Source organism: Chelon labrosus (assembly GCF_963514085.1).
Source record: "Chelon labrosus genome assembly, chromosome: 9".
NCBI classification, from domain to species: domain Eukaryota; kingdom Metazoa; phylum Chordata; class Actinopteri; order Mugiliformes; family Mugilidae; genus Chelon; species Chelon labrosus.
Window position 1 is genome coordinate 21,564,287 of NC_140359.1, and position 19,038 is coordinate 21,583,324.

General features: G+C 39.0%; 1 protein-coding gene across 1 annotated transcript; it reads left to right on the forward strand.

Annotated features, from left to right (window-relative positions):
* The first annotated feature begins 16,383 nt into the window (after nucleotides 1-16,383).
* Nucleotides 16,384-17,603, forward strand: LOC311493587 (lymphocyte antigen 6G-like). Its single transcript, XM_084552320.1, has 3 exons — nucleotides 16,384-16,514; nucleotides 17,118-17,225; nucleotides 17,350-17,603. Exons 1-3 carry the CDS (start codon nucleotides 16,460-16,462, stop codon nucleotides 17,496-17,498), a joined length of 312 nt encoding a protein of 103 aa, XP_084408446.1. The 5' UTR covers nucleotides 16,384-16,459; the 3' UTR covers nucleotides 17,499-17,603.
* The last annotated feature ends 1,435 nt before the right edge of the window (nucleotides 17,604-19,038 follow it).

The window sequence follows — 19,038 nt, forward strand, 5'->3', positions numbered from 1 at the left end:
AACATGAGCACATTACCCCCATTTTAGCCTCACTCCACTGGCTGCCCATACATTTTAGGGTTCACTTTAAAATTCTTTTATTTGCTTTTAAATCCCTCAATGGTCTTGCCCCGCCGTACCTCTCTGAGCTTCTACACTTTTACACTCCTTCCCGGTCTCTCAGGTCAGCTGATCAGCTGCTCCTGAGAGAGCCTAAAACAAAGCGGAAGCTCAGAGGGGATCGTGCCCTCGCTGTGGCAGCTCCAAAACTCTGGAACAATCTGCCTCAGCACATCAGACAGGCCTCCTCTCTGTCTGTTTTTAAATCCCACCTAAAGACCCACCTCTTCTCCTTGGCTTTTAACACCTAGTAGGAAGTTGACTTCATTTATTTTATTTTAAGGATTTTTACTGTGTTTTATCTGTTATCTCTTTTATCTCATTGGCTTTATTGTTGTTTTACCGTACCTTTACCTCATTGTGTTCGTTGTTCTATTGTACTTCTGTTGTGTTATTTATTGTATTTTATTGTGAAGCACTTTGGAAACCTTGTGTTTATTTAAATTGTGCTATATAAATAAAATTGGATTGGATTGGATTGGATCTTTGCTACGGTTGTAAACAAGTGCTATGGCTAACTAGGCAGGGAGAAAAGTTTTAGATTTTGTTGCCAAACCTTCCTCCACCTTAAAATATACAACAACATGTTTGAGCTACACAGTGTTTCAAAGAAGCCTCTGACTAATTTAAAATAGTGCAACGCCTCGAGATGTTCAAAGGCTAACAGGGCTAATTAAGTAGCCAAGCTTTGGTGAGGAATGACTTTGTTGTGATAGTTATGTTCGTGATGTTTCATGCTCATGTCTGGCTTCTGTAACTTAGGAGGGTTATGAGAAAATATATCACATCAGACACAAATGTATAACTCACTTCTTTGTTCACTCACACTGTAACCGCTTGTTCCTGTGAAGGGTCGTGGGGCTGGGGCCTATCCCAGCTGTCATTGGGCGAGAGGCGGGGGAGCTAATAGAGAGAGAGTTTAGAATCATCAGTGAACCTAATGAGCATGTCTTTGGATGGTGGGACACAGACATGCAAACTCCACATAGAAAGGCCCAGTAGGCCCATGGATTCGAACCCCAGGACCTTCTTGCTGTGAGGCATCAGTACTAACCACCTCGCCACTGTACCGCTGCCTGCTAAAACATTATTTTGTAATAGATAATGTTAAGCTACAATTGTTTTTTCAAAGTGGCCCAGAGGGATCTTCTGAACTTCCTGACCAGGAAGCTCCAGCACCATCACATTCCTCATCAATCATGCATGAGATGGGCAAGCATCTGTCATATGAGGACATCATTGTTGTTTTGTTTTCATTCTTGCACTTAAAATAGATGTTGGTTTGTTGTATTTTTTTATTTAAAGTAAACACTAAAAATCTATTCTTTTTATTGACACATAGAGGATTGTTCTTTTCCTTGTATTATAGTTTTTTATCAGTTTAACTTGCCTGAGTGGCTCAGCTTAAGATGTTTAATATTAACTGTAGCCTCTTTTGCAAAGTGTAGTAGATTGTGGCATCTTAGTGGACCATCTAAGGGTTAGGAATCTCTTCTTCAAAGTTTGACAAACTAGGGGCCCCCAAACAGCATCTTGCTTAGGGCCCCCACAGAGCGAGAAACGGCCCTGCACTGGAACATACACCATCTAAAAGCCTCTGTGGCATGATGATTGGTAGATTAAGAATAAAATAAAAACATTTGCAGAGAGCATTGTCTTTGATTAGTAGCCACTTTTAGCATCCTTTTAGGATATTTAGTTCTAGATAAATACAGCAAAATGTGAAGAAGTGAAGTTCCTCTTCCCTGAGCCGTGTCAGCAGCCTCCCGTTGTAAAGCCTTAATAAGATGAGCACAGGTCACCATTTTAACATTTAGGTGAGATCTTTGGATTTGGGTGGATCGACAGTCAGAGGACACAGAAACAGGATTTTTTTCTACCCTTTATCTGACCATTTGTACATTCGTATGAACAAACTCTGTCAAAAAACTCTCATACCTGGATCAAGTGTTAGGAGTACACGTCTTCATTGGTACATTTGTCATATATAAACTTCTCATTTACATGGGATGTTTTTGTTTTACAGTGGGAAAACGTGAAAACAACCTATGTGCTATTCTTCTACGCACTTGAGGTCATGGTTTGGTCTCAGTTTTTATTTCAACATGGCACGAAAGTAAAATAATAAAACCACCACGTGTGCAACTTGAAAGTTAAACTCTGGTGCCTTCTGGTGGCAGCGTAAAAGAGATACATACACACAAAAAAAGATGGATGCGAAACATTTTTTTTCCAGCACAAGACACCACAACAGCCTGGCACTGAAACAAAATCTGCTTTTCTCTCTTCTTTTATTGCGATTTTGTTTGTCCATGACTGCTATGTATTATTTAAGCTTGTGTTACTTTTCTCCTTGATAAAACATTTTAATGTATTTTGGGCATTTTTTAAATTATTTCTTTATCCTTTCCTTGCAGAGTACTATTAATAGATCTTTGTTGTTTGTTTGTTTTTTGTGCGTGTGTGTTTAGCACTGTGGTTGTAGCTACATTTATGGGAGAGGCCAAAAAGTTTGTTTTGCACCATAATTACAAAAATGTAATTATCACATTAATATGTAGTTGATGATATTCAGGTTTCATTTCATATTATAGGTTTCATTTATGAGATCGATTTACTAATGATAAATCGGGTTTCATGGGAAAGGTCTGAAAGGTGACTGAGAAGTTGGACAATAAACTTAATTTACTGAAATTTGTGGCGAGGAAGCACGTCCTAGAGTAGAAAACACAACTTCTGAATTTCCAGCACATTAAAAAAAATGTAAATGTTAAAATAAGGTTAATGTTTATCTTTTGTGTGTATAAAGTGATGTCTTGATTTATTTTCTATATTTATATTCAGCATGTGGACTAAGATGCTACAATTGTGTAGCTTCCAGCTTATGTGACGATGTGAATGGAAATATTTCGTCATCGTACGAGATGTTATTATCTATGATTGTTAACTCTATCTACTGTGATTAACAAGAGTATCAGGTCTGTGTAATTCAATGCATGAAAATCAATCAAAATTTATTTCATATACATTTGATAGAGCAGATTGACTGAGCCAGTGCTGTCGTTGTTTTGAACCATTTCTCTTCTGTTTCCTGAGAAAAACAGTTGAACACGACTCTATGACATTGACAGCTGAGGTTTGTGTTGAATTAAAACAATCCTCTTATTATTAAGACTGTTGTAACTTGTGGTTAAAACAAAGCCAAATGAGTAACCTCCCAGTTTAGAAAACAGTTTCCTGGTTTTGTGACAAGTTAACTGTAATCCTTTTCTAGACGATGTAGGGTCGGGTAATGTCTGCCTCACTTCAACTATAGAAGAGCTGTATCCTGTAGGCAGAGCCGTTTCCTGCTATAGGCGAATGAGGTGAATGCTTTGGGGCCCCCAATCCACCAGGGGGCCCCAAAGCTGCATGTTCATCCTCATCTGAGGAGAATCAAAATGTCCTGTCTTTATCTGTAGCTATCTCGTGTGTTTGTTACATCCCTTATATGCTTAAAACAAAAAGGCAGGAAGCAGACAATACACTGTGACTGTTACTGTGAATAAACTGTTATTATTACTTTGATTACGTATATTAGGTGTTATGCTGATTAGTGTGAGACTGTAATGTTTTCATTCTTACAGTTTGAAATAAATGTTGGTTTGTTGTATTTTTTATTTAAACACTCAAAATCTGTTTTTTAAATTGACGTAGAGGATTGTTCTTTTCCTTGTATTATAGTTTTTATCAGTTTAACTTGCCTGAGTGGCTCAACTTAAGATGTTTAATATTGACTGGAGTCTGTTTTGCTCATGAAGTGTAATAGATTGTGGCGTCTTAGTGGACCATCTAAGGGTTAGGAATCTCTTCATCGTAATTTGACAAATTAGGGTCCCCCAAACAGCGTCTTGCTTAGGGCCCCCACGGAGCTAGAAACGGCCCTGCCAGTTTTTAGTGTGTCTTTTTAGTGGGACATGTAGTGAGACAATGTCTGTTTATTGTATATAGATGAGATAAGACCCTGTCACAAATCTCAACAACGTTTGGAAGTCTATTTAGTCTAATCTCCTCATGTGTATCATAGAGGAGCGGTGTGCAAGGGTTCAGCCGAAAGGGCGGACCATCTGTCTGAGAAACTCTTTAAATTCAGCGTGAGTCAAACTTTGTTTCACTTTCTCAGAGACATCTTATCAGCTGCAGGCTTTCCTCTCACCACTACTCAGTTACTGTTGTCTCCGTGGCCACCATGAAGTTTTATGGAGCCCTGATCCTGTTCTTGACTGTGTCCACAGGTAAGAGGAGATAATATAATTTACCTGCTCTGAACATTGTATCATGAATAAATGAGTAGTTATCATGTGAACAGCGACAGTTAAGTAAATGTGAAATCTGTTTTACAAACTGTGCATAAGAGTGCTGAGTGTAAAATGCCAGATACTTCTTCTTCTCCATCCGTTTTTGTGTTCTTTTACAAATCAGCAGATCTTCAAGGCTGATACAGGAATGATCAGGTCACTGTAGTTGATGATATTTAGGTTTAATTTCTGAGATTGAATTACTCTAATGATGAACTGGGTTTCATAGGAAAGGTCTAATACATAACTGAGAAGTTGGACAATAAACTTAATTACATCTTAGAGGTTTCTTTATAGAGGGCAGTTCATTTTGTCTTTTCACTTTTTTTGCTTTTTGTTGCTGAATCTGATTTTACTGAAATTTGTTGCAAGGAACCACGTCCTAGAGTGGAAAACACAACTTCTGAATTTCCAGGACATTAAAAAAAAATTAAATGTTAAAATAATGTTAATGTTTATCTTCTGTGTGTATAAATTGATTTATTTTCTATTTTTATATTCAGCATGTGGACTAAGATGCTACCTTTGTGTAGCTTCCAGCTCTTCATCCTGCACCGATGTCATAACTTGTCGTGCTGGATTTGACAAGTGTATATCTGAGGAATCGCAAGGTAAGTTGTTCCTCCACAAGTTTAAAACTGTTCATCAAATGCATTTTGAGTGGTTCTATTGCTGGACTTGTTGCCTGTTGACTTCACTGTTGCTGAAAAAGAATTTTTTTTCTTATGGTCTCATAGGTCTTGTCGCTAAGAGCTGTGCAAACAGTGAGGAATGTGTCAGCCCCGCTACTTGCTGTAATACTGATCTGTGTAACAGCGCAATACCAACTGGTTCCACTGTCGTCCTGCTGCTGGTATCCTCAGCCATCGTCACAATCTTTCTCTGAGGCTCTGGAACAACCTCATCTGAAGAAGATTTTACTTTATTCTTAGTAAATTTGGTCAACCCAGAATGATGACCTATTGTTAAACATGTAAAATCTGTCACAGGCAATATATTGATGTCTCTTCAATAAAAGCATATTGAGCATTTAATTGTTTCCTTCCTTAGATCTGCACATTTCACGTTGATATTTTATATTACAGCAAAAATATCTTAGCTGCACAGAGTTAATTGTTCCCTCTCAGGACTAAAGAGACTTCTTGATTTTATAACCTGCCTGCATTTACTTTCTGAATGAACAATGTCCATAGAAACCACTCTTTGAATTCAGTGTTTCTTTCAGCTCTCTGGAAACCTGAACATTGTTCACTGGGTCAGGATAATGTAGCCTTGGTATTAATTAGGGGTGGGACTTTAACGCGTTAATTACGATTAATTAATTACAAAAAATAACACGTTTAATGGCAGTTTGCATTCCAAATATGTGTAACCTTTGTCAGCGCACGATTTCATGGTACACCGATTACACTGATGCACACGTCAGAGCTTGGCTAACGGCCAAATTTTATTAAAAACAACAACAACAAACTTCCTGATGAAAGCCTTGATAAAAGCAGAATTTTGTACAAATTGTGCAAAAAATAAAAAATAAAAAATAAAAGTTTGCATGTTACCGACCGAAGCACTTCAACCCTACGGTGCCATCTGAATGCAAAGCATGTTGCCGTGACCACAGAAACCGCAGGAGCTGTTAGCGCTAGCAGTATAGGTCTGACTACGGATAAGTGTCGGCAGCCCAAACAGGTTTTTTTTTGTTTTTTGTTTTTTTATCATTTAAAGCCAATACTGTTCTGAAAAAGTACTTAAAGTACTTAAAATGGCACTTTAACTTTAGGTCTGTTCAGTTTTGGCCAGGGATATTTTCTTTCTTTTTCTACTGTTTTGAATTAAAATCCAATTAAATGTATTTTTCCAGACATTAAAAGTTTACAATGTTTTCAATTTGTAAATTTCAGTTTGAATAGACAAAATAAGTACAGTGGCGAGGTGGTTAGCACTGATGCCTCACAGCAAGGTCACCGGTTCAAATCCATGGGCCGGCTGGCCTTTCTGTGTGGAGTTTGCATGTTCTCCCTCTGTCTGCGTGGGTTCTCTCCGGGTACTCCGGCTTCCTCCCACCTTCCAAAGACATGCTCATTAGGTTAATTGGTGATTCTGTGAGTGTGAATGGTTGTCTGTCTCTGTGTGTGGCCCTGCGATGGACTGGCGACCTGTCCAGTGTGTATACCCCTGCCTCTCGCCCGATGACAGCTGGGATAGGCTCCAGCAGACCCCCGTGACCCTTAACAGGACTAAACGGGTATAGAAGATGAAAATAAGTACAATCACTTCAAAGGGATAATTTCAGTTTCTATTGTTACACAAGATCACTTGTGATAGGTGGCTCCAGTCATATCACATGATCTTCATCAGAGATAGTGTTTGCTTCCTTGTCATAGAATTGTAAATGTTCAGATTCAGATAAAGACCCAAATGCTCTGACCCAATTAAACTGAGATCCCAACTTTATCTACCATTAGGACCAAATGACATAGTAGCCTACAGTTCAAGAAATTGAAACAAATACCATCACAGAGACACACTGCTGCCAGTAGTGTTCCCAAATGAATATTTCTATGATCATTCAGTAGGATCTGCAGCTGAAAATAAAACCCAGATAAAGCAAATATAAAAGAAACAAAACAGCAAGTATAGTTCATAATCCTTACTATGACAAGGCTGAATTTCTTGCTTTTCCAGCAACATCTCTTGTTGATCAGGGATTCATCCAGTTCCCCTGAATGCAGTTTAAGTACTGCAACTTCCTGAACTTGAGGCTTTGGGACCATTAGACACCAACTGGTTGCAGTGTCATCCTTCTGCTGGTCTGAACATTAGCGTTGTTTCAAATGTGTTTGTATTCAATGTCTGTAAAAGTTCCCAGTCAACTCGGTCATGTAATGGATTGTGTTTAGTTTTCCTGGGTTTCTGTTTCCTGTTTTATTTTGTTAAGTTTCTGGTTTCCTGCCCTGTGTTATTCCCTGTGTTTTTCCCTTTTGTGTCATAGTTAGCTTGCCCTTCCTGTATCTTCCAGCCTTTGTGATTGTCTTCCTCGTCCTGATCGTTTTCACCTGTCTCGTCACCCCTATTTTCCCTGTGTGTATATATAGCCCTGCCTTCCGCTTTGTTCTCTGTCATGTCATACTTGTTTCATAGTTTTACCTCGTCTTGTTTAGCTCTATAATCATGGTTCTTGTTACTCGTTGTAGTTTTTTCGTTTCTTGTCTCATAGTTTTATCTTGTCACGTCATGGATTATGTTTCATAGAAGTTTTTGTTTCATCAAGTTTTGAATACCTGCCATGTCTGCAGCACCTTTAGTTTTGTCTTGCTTTTATCATTAAATACCTTTTGCTACTACTGCCTTTGCTGCTCTGTCCTGTGTTTGGGTCCTACCCCCCATTATCCCACAACCTCCTGGACAGGTTAATGGTATATCCAAAAAATGTTACAGAAAGGCAACTGCATTTGTAGAGAAGCCGTTTCGCTGCTCAACTGAGTAACTTCTTCAGTGTCACTCTTGCTTCAGTTTTGAAGAAGTTACTCAGATGAGTGGTGAAACGTCTCCAAGATACTTTCTACAAGTTCAGTTGCCTTTCTTTAATTTTTTGGGGTATTTGTATTCCATGATAATGCAAGATATGATCCTCAATATGAAACACATGAATATAATTCTACAATTTTTAAAAGGATTGACTTCCCCTAAGATATGGTGTTCTAATATTTTGTTCCAGATGTTGCACAATGGGAGACTGTCTAGAATTAACCTATATCAGTATCAACTGCTCCCAGTTTCCTCCTGCTGCTGGTATCTTCAGCCATCACCAAAGTCTTTCTCTGAGTGTCTGCATGAACCACATTCATCTGTTACTAGAGAAGTATTTCATTCCCAAATCCACTAATCAGAATGTCAAGGTATGGACTTTTGAATATTTTTTGCGTTGATCTTGTGTTTTGTTTTTGTTTTTTGGTACCTCTGTTGTAATCCTGGCTTGTAAATTTCTTTTCTGGAAATAAATCAATGGAAATCTCCCAGTAGAGAGTAGCAAACACAAAAGGCCACGGATGTGACTTTTATTTGAAATTTGCAGTAAAGGTGTGCCATATGAGGGAAGAGTGGGATTTTATGTAGAAACGAGACAATCTGGCAGCTTTTCCTTGCCCCAACTCCTCTATCAGTTAATTGTTTTTCACGAGGAGTTTTTCAAGAGGAGTTTAATTCATGTACCTGGTCTGGTCACTGAATGAAGAATATGGGAATGATGTATATGTGCTAATACACCATCACACTGTGATGACAAAGTTATTCATGTTTAAAACTTCCTGTTTGTCCACTCTGCAGTTTAATATTTCACCTTGTCTGTTTTAAGAGAAAGGTGAAGCTCATTTTGCTGTTTCATCAGCTGATTGCAAAAGATATATTGTGGCAAAGAGTCACCACTTAGAGTAGAGATATCAGTTTAAGTGTTCCCGTAATATCTGAAAAATGTCTAACTGATCTCAATCTCGTATATTCCTGTATAGCATGTGGATTAAGATGCTACACTTATACATCCAGCATCTCTGAACCCTGCACAGAGTCCACAATTTGCTCTTCCATCTTCAACCGATGTTACTCCCTTGAAGTCAGCGGTAAATTGTTCTCCCACACCAGAAGTGTTGATAGTTGTATGTCTCCTGAAACTGAGCTTTTCCCATCATGTCTTACAGGTTATGTAACAAGGGACTGTGGACACAGTGCTGTATGTGTAAACCCCATGAAATGCTGTGATACTGATCTGTGTAACAGCACAATACCAACTGGTCCCAGTGTCGTCCTGCTGCTGGTATCCTCAGCCATCGTTACCATCTTTCTCTGAGGCTCTGAAACGGCCTGATCTCAAGATTTTACTTTATTCTTTCTGATTTTAAAAAATATGATAAAAATGTAAAAGCTGACAACATGTTGACACGTTTTCAATAAAAGCACAATAATGTATCACCCATTTAATTGATTCCTCAGATTCATGCATTTCACGACACTATTTTATCCAGCAAAAATATCTTAGCTGCAACGGTAAATTACAAAGACGAGATGCAAAAGAGGATGTGGACGTTAGCAACAAAAGTAGCTGTGGTCAGACGAGTTGGACCCTGTTAAAACTAGTTCAAGGTTCAGTTCACACAGATATAAGTGAACTAGTTCAGATTCATAGTTCACATTTTTTAATTTTGAACTGAGTTCATAGACTCCAAAATGAACAGTTCACTTCCATTTTTTTCCATTTTTTCTTATTTGTTTGTTTTTTTAATGAGCAGCTTCGAGCTATTGCCTTCAGTAGAATCTCTAACTGACCTGTTCATCCATCCCTTTTGAATAACCATTGACTTTATATACTAGGAAATAACTGTTTGTGTGGATCAGTTGCTTCTGCAGTGCCAGAGAAGCTACTCAACATGTTCATACACATTCATACACAGTGTTGTGCATGAACGTGTTCAACTGTAGCTGGTGCCTCTAAGGCCTGTTATTACATGGCCACTGTTTCTCTTTTAGCTGGACGTGTAGTAATAGATTTTGAGTTTTTTTAAAGCAGATCACATAAGACCCTGTCACAAATCTAAGCATCATCTGGAAACATATTTAACCTTCACTACTCATCTAAAAAACACAAACTTTGTTACTCTGTGGCAGTATGGAAGTAACTTGAGAGGCCATGATCAACTTTAATCTTTTAGATCAGCATGCATCTTCTGCATAACTGTCACACTGGGGGAGAACTTGGTCCTACGACTACTGCTGTGTTCTCCAGTGTATGGATGATGTGCCATGTCCATGGACCGACTGGGCCTTTCTGTGTGGAGTTTGCATGTTCTGCCTGTGTCTGTGTGGGTTCTCTCCAGGTACTCTGGCTTCCTCCCACCGTCCAATGACATGCTTGTTAGGTTAATTGGTGATTCTAAATTGGCAGTAGGTGTGAGTGTGAATGGTTGTCTGTCTCTCTGTGTTAGCTGCGATAGACCTGTCCAGGGTGTACCCCTCCTCTTGCCCAATGACAGCTGGGATAGGCTCCAGCAGACCCTGCGACCCTTAACAGCAGAGGCGGTCCTGGCTAGATTTACGCCCTGGGCGAATCATCCCATGGCACCTGATGCTTGTTTGATCTTTTACTTTGATCCATGTTGAAGATGAAGGCCTATAGGTGGCGCTGTTTCAGTTTCAGAAATTCACCAAAAACGGAGAGGAAGAGGCGGAGCATTCACACAAATCTTGAGCGCTGTTTACAAATCGCCTTTTTTGCTCAGCGTGGTGGCACAGGAGCATGATATTTTGCCCTAGTAACCCTAATAGGCTCAATATCTTCTGTAGTCCGCCATTGTTGTTGATGTTGTTATGAGACGTCTTGCGGGAGGTGGAAGGCTGCTCGGGGGTGTGGCGATGACATCATCGTTTTCTCCATTTGCGTCTTTCCACACAGAAACGCAAGAGTTGCGTTTGCGAATTTCTCCACCCTGGGACCCGTTTTCAGAAAAGTGCGTTTTAGGGCTATGCGTTTACAGGATACGTGTGGACGATCGGCCAAAACGATGCAAAACTTCTGCGTTTCTGCGTTTCTGCGTTTTTGCGTTTCTGTGTGGACGCCCCGAAGACTCGACATCATTAACTTTTACATTACCTTTTGCCAACACCGTCCGTTCGCCTGTCAATCAACCGGAGTTACGTGAGTCACGTAGATGACTGCACAGATTTTTTTTTTTCTTTTTTTCTTTTCATTTTTCACATGACCCAATTAATTACATGTAGGTATATGGGTCTGTAATTTTAGGAATGAAATACAATTTATTTGGAAGCAGTTTGTGTTGTGTGGCCTGGGATCAGTCTATCCCTCGCCCCCCTCCCTCTTGCCAACCTCTGCAGTTGCAAGTTGATCGCCCCCCGTCATTTTCTGTTCCTGATATCTGTAGGCATCTGTGTTTTGTGGTGTCTGTTTCCTGATTTCTGAAGGTGTGATATCTTAATGAGTCACTTCAAACGCAAACTTGTACGTGTTAAAAACTTAAGGTGAAAGGTTGTCCACAAGGCCTTTTTTTTTTTTTACTTTCATGCACTCTTTAGTTTAATGTTTTATTAATATGCAACCTCGATAAACAGGCTGAGGCAGTTAGCAATTGTTTGGCCTTCCTGTCTTGACATCTGGGCCACAAATCTTTACACTTGCCCACCCAAAAAGTCTAAACCACCGACAGTTGGTTAAAGTTTGTCATCAATTGTAGCCCCTTGTTGGTTTAGGTGCGTCACATGAAGGAGGAAATGAGCATTTAAGTGTGGGAAAAAAAATGACTCCCTTTTCACAGTTTTTTCTTCACAGCCACCATGAAGTTTTACTGAGCTCTGATCCTGTTCTTGACTGTGTCCACATGTGGGAGGAGCTTCATTTATTTACCCGGTCTGAACATTGCATCATGAATGAATGAAGGTGTCAATGAAATGGAAACATTGGCCATTGAAATGTGATGAGGTTCTTTATTTTTTGTTTTATAAACTGCAGGTTCAAATCTATGGACCGACTGGGCCTTTCTGTGTGGAATTTTCATGTTCTCCCTGTGTCTGAGTGGGTTCTCTCCAGGTACTCCAGCCTCTTCCCACCATCCAAAGACATGCTCATTAGGTTAATTAGTGATTCTAAATTGGCCGTAGGTGTGCATGTGAGTGTGAGTGGTTGTCCGTGTCTCTGTGTTGGCCCTGCGATAGACTGGCGACCTGTCCAGGGTGTACCCCGCCTCTCGCCCGATGACAGCTGGAATAGGCTCCAGCAGACCCCCGCGACCCTTAACAGGAACTATGCATCGGTTTCAAAGTGCTGGGTGTAAAATGTCAGATATGTCTCAACAGTAGTGATTATTTGCTCCCACTAATGAGATTCTTCTAGTTCTTGTCTTTGTTAACAAAAACGTAGATAGCCCGGCTGGCTGTGTGGGGATAGTGGAGCTTTTACAAGACAGGAATCAGGAATTCAGGAATGATCGGGTCACTGCCTGAGCCCCGACCGAGTTGGGTCCGATGCTGTGAGAACTAACACCGTCTAAAACCTGCAAATCTAGTCTGTGAAGCATCTTTGCTACGGTTGTAAACAAGTGCTATGGCTAACTTGGCAGGGAGAAAAGTTTTAGATTTTGTTGCCAAACCCTCCTCCACCTTAAAATATACAACAACATGTTTGAGCTACACTGTGTTTCAAAGAAGCCTCTGACTAAGTTAAAATAGTGCAATGCCTTGAGATGTTCAAACGCTAACAGGGCTAATTAAGTAGCCAAGTTTTGGTGAGGAATGACTTTGTTGTGATAGTTATGTTCGTCAGCTGATGTTTCATGCTCATGTCTGGCTTCTGTAACTAAGGAAGGTTATGAGAAAATATACATTTGTTAAAAATTACTCACTGTTCCACTCTGTTTATTTGATTTTTTACGTAACATGTTTTCAATAAAAGTACAATAATGTATCACCCATTTAATTGTTTGATTCCTCAGATTCATGCATTTCATGACACTATTTTACACAGTAAAAATTTCTTAGCTGCAACTGCAAATTACAACGATGACGTGCAAAACAGGATGTGGACGTTAGCAACACTGCTGTGGTCAGACGAGTTAGACCCTGAAATGTTCCACTGAGTTCTGAAACCTGTGATAAAGTGAAAAGTACAGGAAAAAAAGGTTATCGCCACATCAGATACAAATATATAACTCACTTCTTTGTTCATTCACAATGCACCTTCTAAAACATTATTTTGTAAAACATAATGCTAATCTACAATTGTTTTTTTCAAAGTGGGAATGAAACAAGTAATCAAGAAATATGGCATACAGTGGCTTGCAAAAGTATTCAGCCCCCCTGAGTCAGTACTTTGTGGAACCGCCTTTTGCTGCAATTACAGCTGCAAGTCTTTTGGGGTATGTCTGTACCAGCTTTGCACATCTAGAGACTGAAACTTTTGCCCATTCTTCTTTCCAACACAGCTCATGCTCATTCAGATTAGATGGAGACTGTTTGTGAATGGCAGTTTTCAGATCTTGCCACAGATTCTCGACTGGGCCCTGTCCCTGCTGAAGAGAAACACCCCTAGACCATGATGCTGCCACCACCATGTTTGACACTGGGGATGGTGTGCTCAGAGTGATGTACAGTGTTAGTTTTCCGCCACACATGGCGTTTTGCATTTAGGCCAAAAAGTTCAATTTTGGTCTCATCTGACCGGAGCACTTTCTTCCACATATTTGCTGTGTCCCCCACATAGCTTCTGGCAAACTGCAAACGGAACTTCTTATGGTTTTCTTTTAACAATGACTTTCTCCTTGCCACTCTTCCATGATGGCCAGACTTGTGCAGTGCATGACCAATAGTTGTCCTGTGATTGGGTCTCCTGTATTAAGAACCTCGTCTGCCAGTTCGAGCACCCTAGGAGCCACCAGAATTTCATGGAGCTTTGTGAACTTCTGTGCAATCTGCCCCACCTGCAGATGGAGGTACAAAGATACAGAGTTAGAGACACACTGGAGCATACGCCATCTAAGAGCCTCTGTGGCATGATGGTTGATGGATTAAGAATAAGATAAGAGAGAGAGCATTGTCTTTGATTAGTAGCCACTTTTAGCATCCTTTTAGGATATTTAGTTCTAGATAAATACAGCAAAAAAAAAACTTGTAAAAAATGTGAAGTTCTTCCCTGAGCCGTGTCATGTGTGCAACTTGAAAGTTAAACTCTGGTGCCCTCTGGTGGCAGGGTAAAAAAAATACACACAAAAAAATAGAATTTTTCCCACAAGAAACCACAACCTGGCATCAAAACAAAATCTGCTTTTCTTTTCTTTTATTGCAATTTCATTTGTCCATGACTACTGTGAATTATTTAAGTTTGTTTTACTTTTCTCCTTGATTAACATTTTCATGTATTTTGGACATGTTTTAATTTTTTCCTTTCCTTGCAGAGTACTATTAATAGATCTTTGTTGTTTTGTTTTGTCTGTGTGTGTTTGGCACTGTGGTTGTAGCTACATTTATGGGAGAGGCCAAAAAGTTTGTTTTGCACCGTAATTACAAAAATGTAATTATCACATTATTATGTAGTTGATGATATTCAGGTTTCATTTCATATTATAGGTTTCATTTCTGAGATTGAAATACTAATGATAAATCGGGTTTCATGGGAAAGGTCTGAAAGGTGACTGAGAAGTTGGACAATAAACTTAATTTACTGAAACTTGTGGCGAGGAAGCACGTCCGAGAGTGGAAAACACAACTTCTGAATTTCCAGCACATTAAAAAAAATGTAAATGTTAAAATGTTAATGTTTATCTTCTGTGTGTATAAATTGATGTCTTGATTTATTTTCTAGATTTATATTCAGCATGTGGACTAAGATGCTACAATTGTGTAGCTTCCAGCTTATGTGACTATGTGAATGGAAATATCTCGTCAGTGTACAAGATGTTATTATCAATGATTGTAAACACCATCTACTGTGATTAACAAGAGTATCAGGTCTGTGTAATTCAATGCATGAAAATCAATCAAAATTTATTTCATATACATTTAATAGAGCAGATTGACTGAGCCAGTGTTGTCGTTGCTTTGAACCATTTCTCTTCTGTTTCCTGAGAAAAACGGTTGAACACGACTCTATGACATTGACAGCTGAGGTTTGTGTTGAATTAAAATGATCCTCTTATTATTAAGATTGTTGTAACTTGTGCTTAACAAATAAGTAACCTCCCAGTCTAGAAAAAGTTTCCTTGTGACAAGCTAACTGTAATCCTTTTCTAGACGATGTAGAGTCGGGTAATGTCTGCCTCACTTCAACTATGGAAGAGCTGTATCCTGTAGGCAGAGCCGTTTCTTGCTATAGGCGAACTAGGTGAATATTCTGGGGCCCCCAATCCACCAGGGGGCCCCAAAGCTGCATGTTCATCCTCATCTGAGGAGAATTAAAATGTCTTGTCTTTATCCGTAGCTATCTTGTGTGTTTGTTGCATCCCTTATATGCTTAAAAATAAACGTAGGATATAAATAAAATAAACTGCAATGATAAGCTGTGACTGTGCATTATTACGTCACACACGTAGCGGGACGCATGAGATGGGCAAGCATCTGTCATATGAGGACATCATTGATGACTTTGTGAGTAAAAAAGCCAGGAAGCAGGACAATACACTGTGTCTGTTACTGTGAATAAACTGTTATTATTACTTTGATTAAGTACATTAGCTGTTATGCTGATTAGTGTGAGACTGTGATGTTAAATAAGCATTATTTTAGTGTTTTTGTTTTTATTCTTGCACTTTAAAATAAATGTTGGTTTGTATTTTTTATTTAAAGTAAACACTAAAAATTTGTGTTTTTTAAAATGACGTATAGAGGATTGTTCTTTTCCTTGTATTATAGTTTTTATCAGTTTAACTTGCCTGAGTGGCTCAACTTAAGATGTTTAATATTAACTGGAGTCTGTTTTGCTCATGGAGTGTAATAGATTGTGGCGTCTTAGTGGACCATCTAAGGATTAGGAATCTCTTCATCAAAGTTTGACAAACTAGGGGCCCCCAAACAGCGTCTTACTTAGGGCCCCCACGGAGCTAGAAACGGCCCTGCCTGATATGTAGTAAACAGACATCTTCAATGTCTGTTTATTGTGTATAGATGAGATAAGACCCTATCACAAATCTCAACAACATCTGGAAATCTATTTAGTCTAATTTCCTCATGTACTTGTCTAAAAATGGTAAGTTTTGGTTTTCTGCAGAAATTTTCATTCTAGATCGACTGATGCTGTTACACAGTGAAAACAGCTGGCAAGTGTGTTTGTGTCAGTACTGTTGTCACTCTCATGTGATGCATAAGACACATCTGTATCATAGAAGAGCCATGTACAAGGGTTCAGCCGAAAGGGCGGACCATCTGTCTGAGAAACTCTTTAAATTCCGCGTGAGTCAAACTTTGTTTCACTTTCTCAGAGACATCTTATCAGCTGCAGGCTTTCCTCTCACCACTGCTCAGTTACTGTTGTCTCCATGGCCACCATGAAGTTTTACGGAGCCCTGATCCTGTTCTTGACTGTGTCCACAGGTAAGAGGAGCTAAATTAATGGGCCTTTCTGTGTGGAGTTTTCATGTTCTCCCTGTGTCTGCGTGGGTTCTCTCTGGGTACTCCAGCTTCCTCCCACCATCCAAAGACATGCTGGTTAGGTTCATTGGTGATTCTAAATTGGCCGTAGGTGTGAGTGTGAGTGTGAATCGTTGTCTGTCTTGTCATGTGAACAGTGACAGTTAAGTAAATGTGAAATCTGTTTTACAAACTGTGCATAAGAGTGCTGAGTGTAAAATGCCAGATACTTCTTCTCCATTCGTTTTTGTGTTCTTTTACAAATCAAAATATCTTCAAGGCTGATACAGGAATGATCAGATTACTATAGTTGATGATATTTAGCTGTCATTTGCAAGTATACAGAGGAAAAACACATGTTCAATGTCTGAGATCGGATTACTGTTGTTAATGATAAATCAGGTTTCATGGGAAAGGTCTGAAAGGTGACTGAGAAGTTGGACAATAAACTCAATTTCATCTTATAGGGTTCTTTAGGGAGGGCAACTCAAATTAAATGTTAAAATAATGTTTATCTTCTGTGTGTATAAATTGATGTCTTAAATTATTTTCTATATTTATATTCAGCATGTGGACTAAGATGCTACAATTGTGCAGCTTCCAGCTCTTCATCCTGCACCGATGTCCTAACTTGTCCTGATGGATATAACAAGTGTATATCTGCTGAAGCGCTCGGTAAGTTGTTCCTCCACAAGTTTAAAACTGTTCATCAAATACATTTTGAGTGAATATATTGCTGGACTTGTTGCCTGTTGACCTTCATTGTTGCTGAAAGTGATTTTTTTTTCTTTTCTCATAGGGGGTGTCACTAAGAGTTGTGGAAGACGTGAGCTATGTATCAACCACATGAAATGCTGTAATACTGATCTGTGTAACAGCGCAATACCAACTGGTCACAGTGTCGTCCTGCTGCTGGTATCCTCAGCCATCGTCACCATCTTTCTCTGAGGCTCTGCAACAACCTCATCTGAAGAAGATTTTACTTTATTCTTAGTAAATTTGGTCAACCCAGAATGATGACCTATTGTTAAACATGTAAAATCTGTCACAGGCAATATATTGATGTCTCTTCAATAAAAGCACAATAATTTTAAGCATTTAATTGTTTCATTCCTTAGATCTGCGCATTTCAAGTTGATATTTCATATTACACCAAAAATATCTTAGCTGCATATAGTTAATTGTTCCCTCTCAGGACTAAAGAGACTTCTTGATTTTATAACCTACCTGCATTTACTTTCTGATTGAGGACGGTCACAACAAAGACTCTCTACAAGACAAAAAATCAGGAAGTTTACAACAATATGACGTTTCCATAGCAACCAGTCTTTCAATTCAGTGTTTCCGTCAGCTCTCTGGAAACTTGAACATTGTTCACTGAGTCAGGATAATGTAGGTATTAAATAGGGTGGGGCTTTAACGCGTTACGATTAATTAATTACAAAAAGTAACGCGTTAAAAAAATAACGCATTTAATCGCAGTTTTCATTCCAAACATGCGGACATCAATTACACTGATGCACAAGGCAGAGTTGAGTAACGGCCAAATTTTATTAAAAAGAAAACAAACAAACAGAAAAAACTACCTGATGAAAGCCTTGATAAAAGCGGAATTTTGTACAAATTGTGCAAAAAAAAAAAAATAAAAAAAAAGTTTGCATGTCACCGAAGCACTTCAACCCTGCGGTGCCAACTGAATGCAAAGCATGTTGCAGTGACCACAGAAACCGCAGGAGCTGTTAGCGCTAGCAGTATGGGTCTGAGTATGGATAATACGTGTCGGCGATACTGTTCTGAAAAAGTACTGCAAGTACTTAAAATGGCACTTTAACTTTAGGTCTGTTCAGTTTTGGCCAGGGATATTTTCTTTCATTTTCTACTTTTTTGAATTAAAATGCAATTAAATGTATTTTTCCAGACATTAAAAGTTTACAACGTTTTTAATTTGTAAATTTCAATTTGAATAAGCAAAATTAATCACGTCAAAGGGATAATTTCAGTTTCTACTGTTACACAAGGTCACTTGTATTAGGTGGCTCCAGTCATATCACATGATCTTCATCAGAGCTAGTGTTTTCTTCCTTGTCATAGAATTGTAAATGTTCAGATTCAGATAAAGACCCAAATGCTCTGACCCAATTAAACTGAACTCCCAACTTTATCTACCGTTAGGACCAAATGACATAGTAGCCTACAGTTCAAGAAATGGAAACAAATACCATTACAGAGACACACTGCTGCCAGTAGTGTTCCTAAATAAATATTTCTATGATCATTCAGTAGCATCTGTGCAGCTGAAAATAAAACCCAGATAAAGCAAATGTAAAAGAGACAATACAGCAAGTATAGTTCATAATCCTTACTATGACCAGGCTGAATTTCTTGCTTACCCAGCAACATCTCTTGTTGATCAGGGATTCATCAAGTTCCCTTGAATGCAGTTTAAGTACTGCAGCTTCCCGAACTTGAGGCTTTGGGACCATTAGAC

Bases quoted from the DNA above. Each gene is read 5' to 3' on its own strand.
- LOC311493587 (XM_084552320.1), top strand. From the start codon at position 16,460: ATGGCCACCATGAAGTTTTACGGAGCCCTGATCCTGTTCTTGACTGTG. The intron at 16,515-17,117 runs GTAAGAGGAGCT...ATTTATATTCAG, and splicing joins GTTCTTGACTGTGTCCACAG to CATGTGGACTAAGATGCTAC. The intron at 17,226-17,349 runs GTAAGTTGTTCC...CTTTTCTCATAG, and splicing joins TATATCTGCTGAAGCGCTCG to GGGGTGTCACTAAGAGTTGT.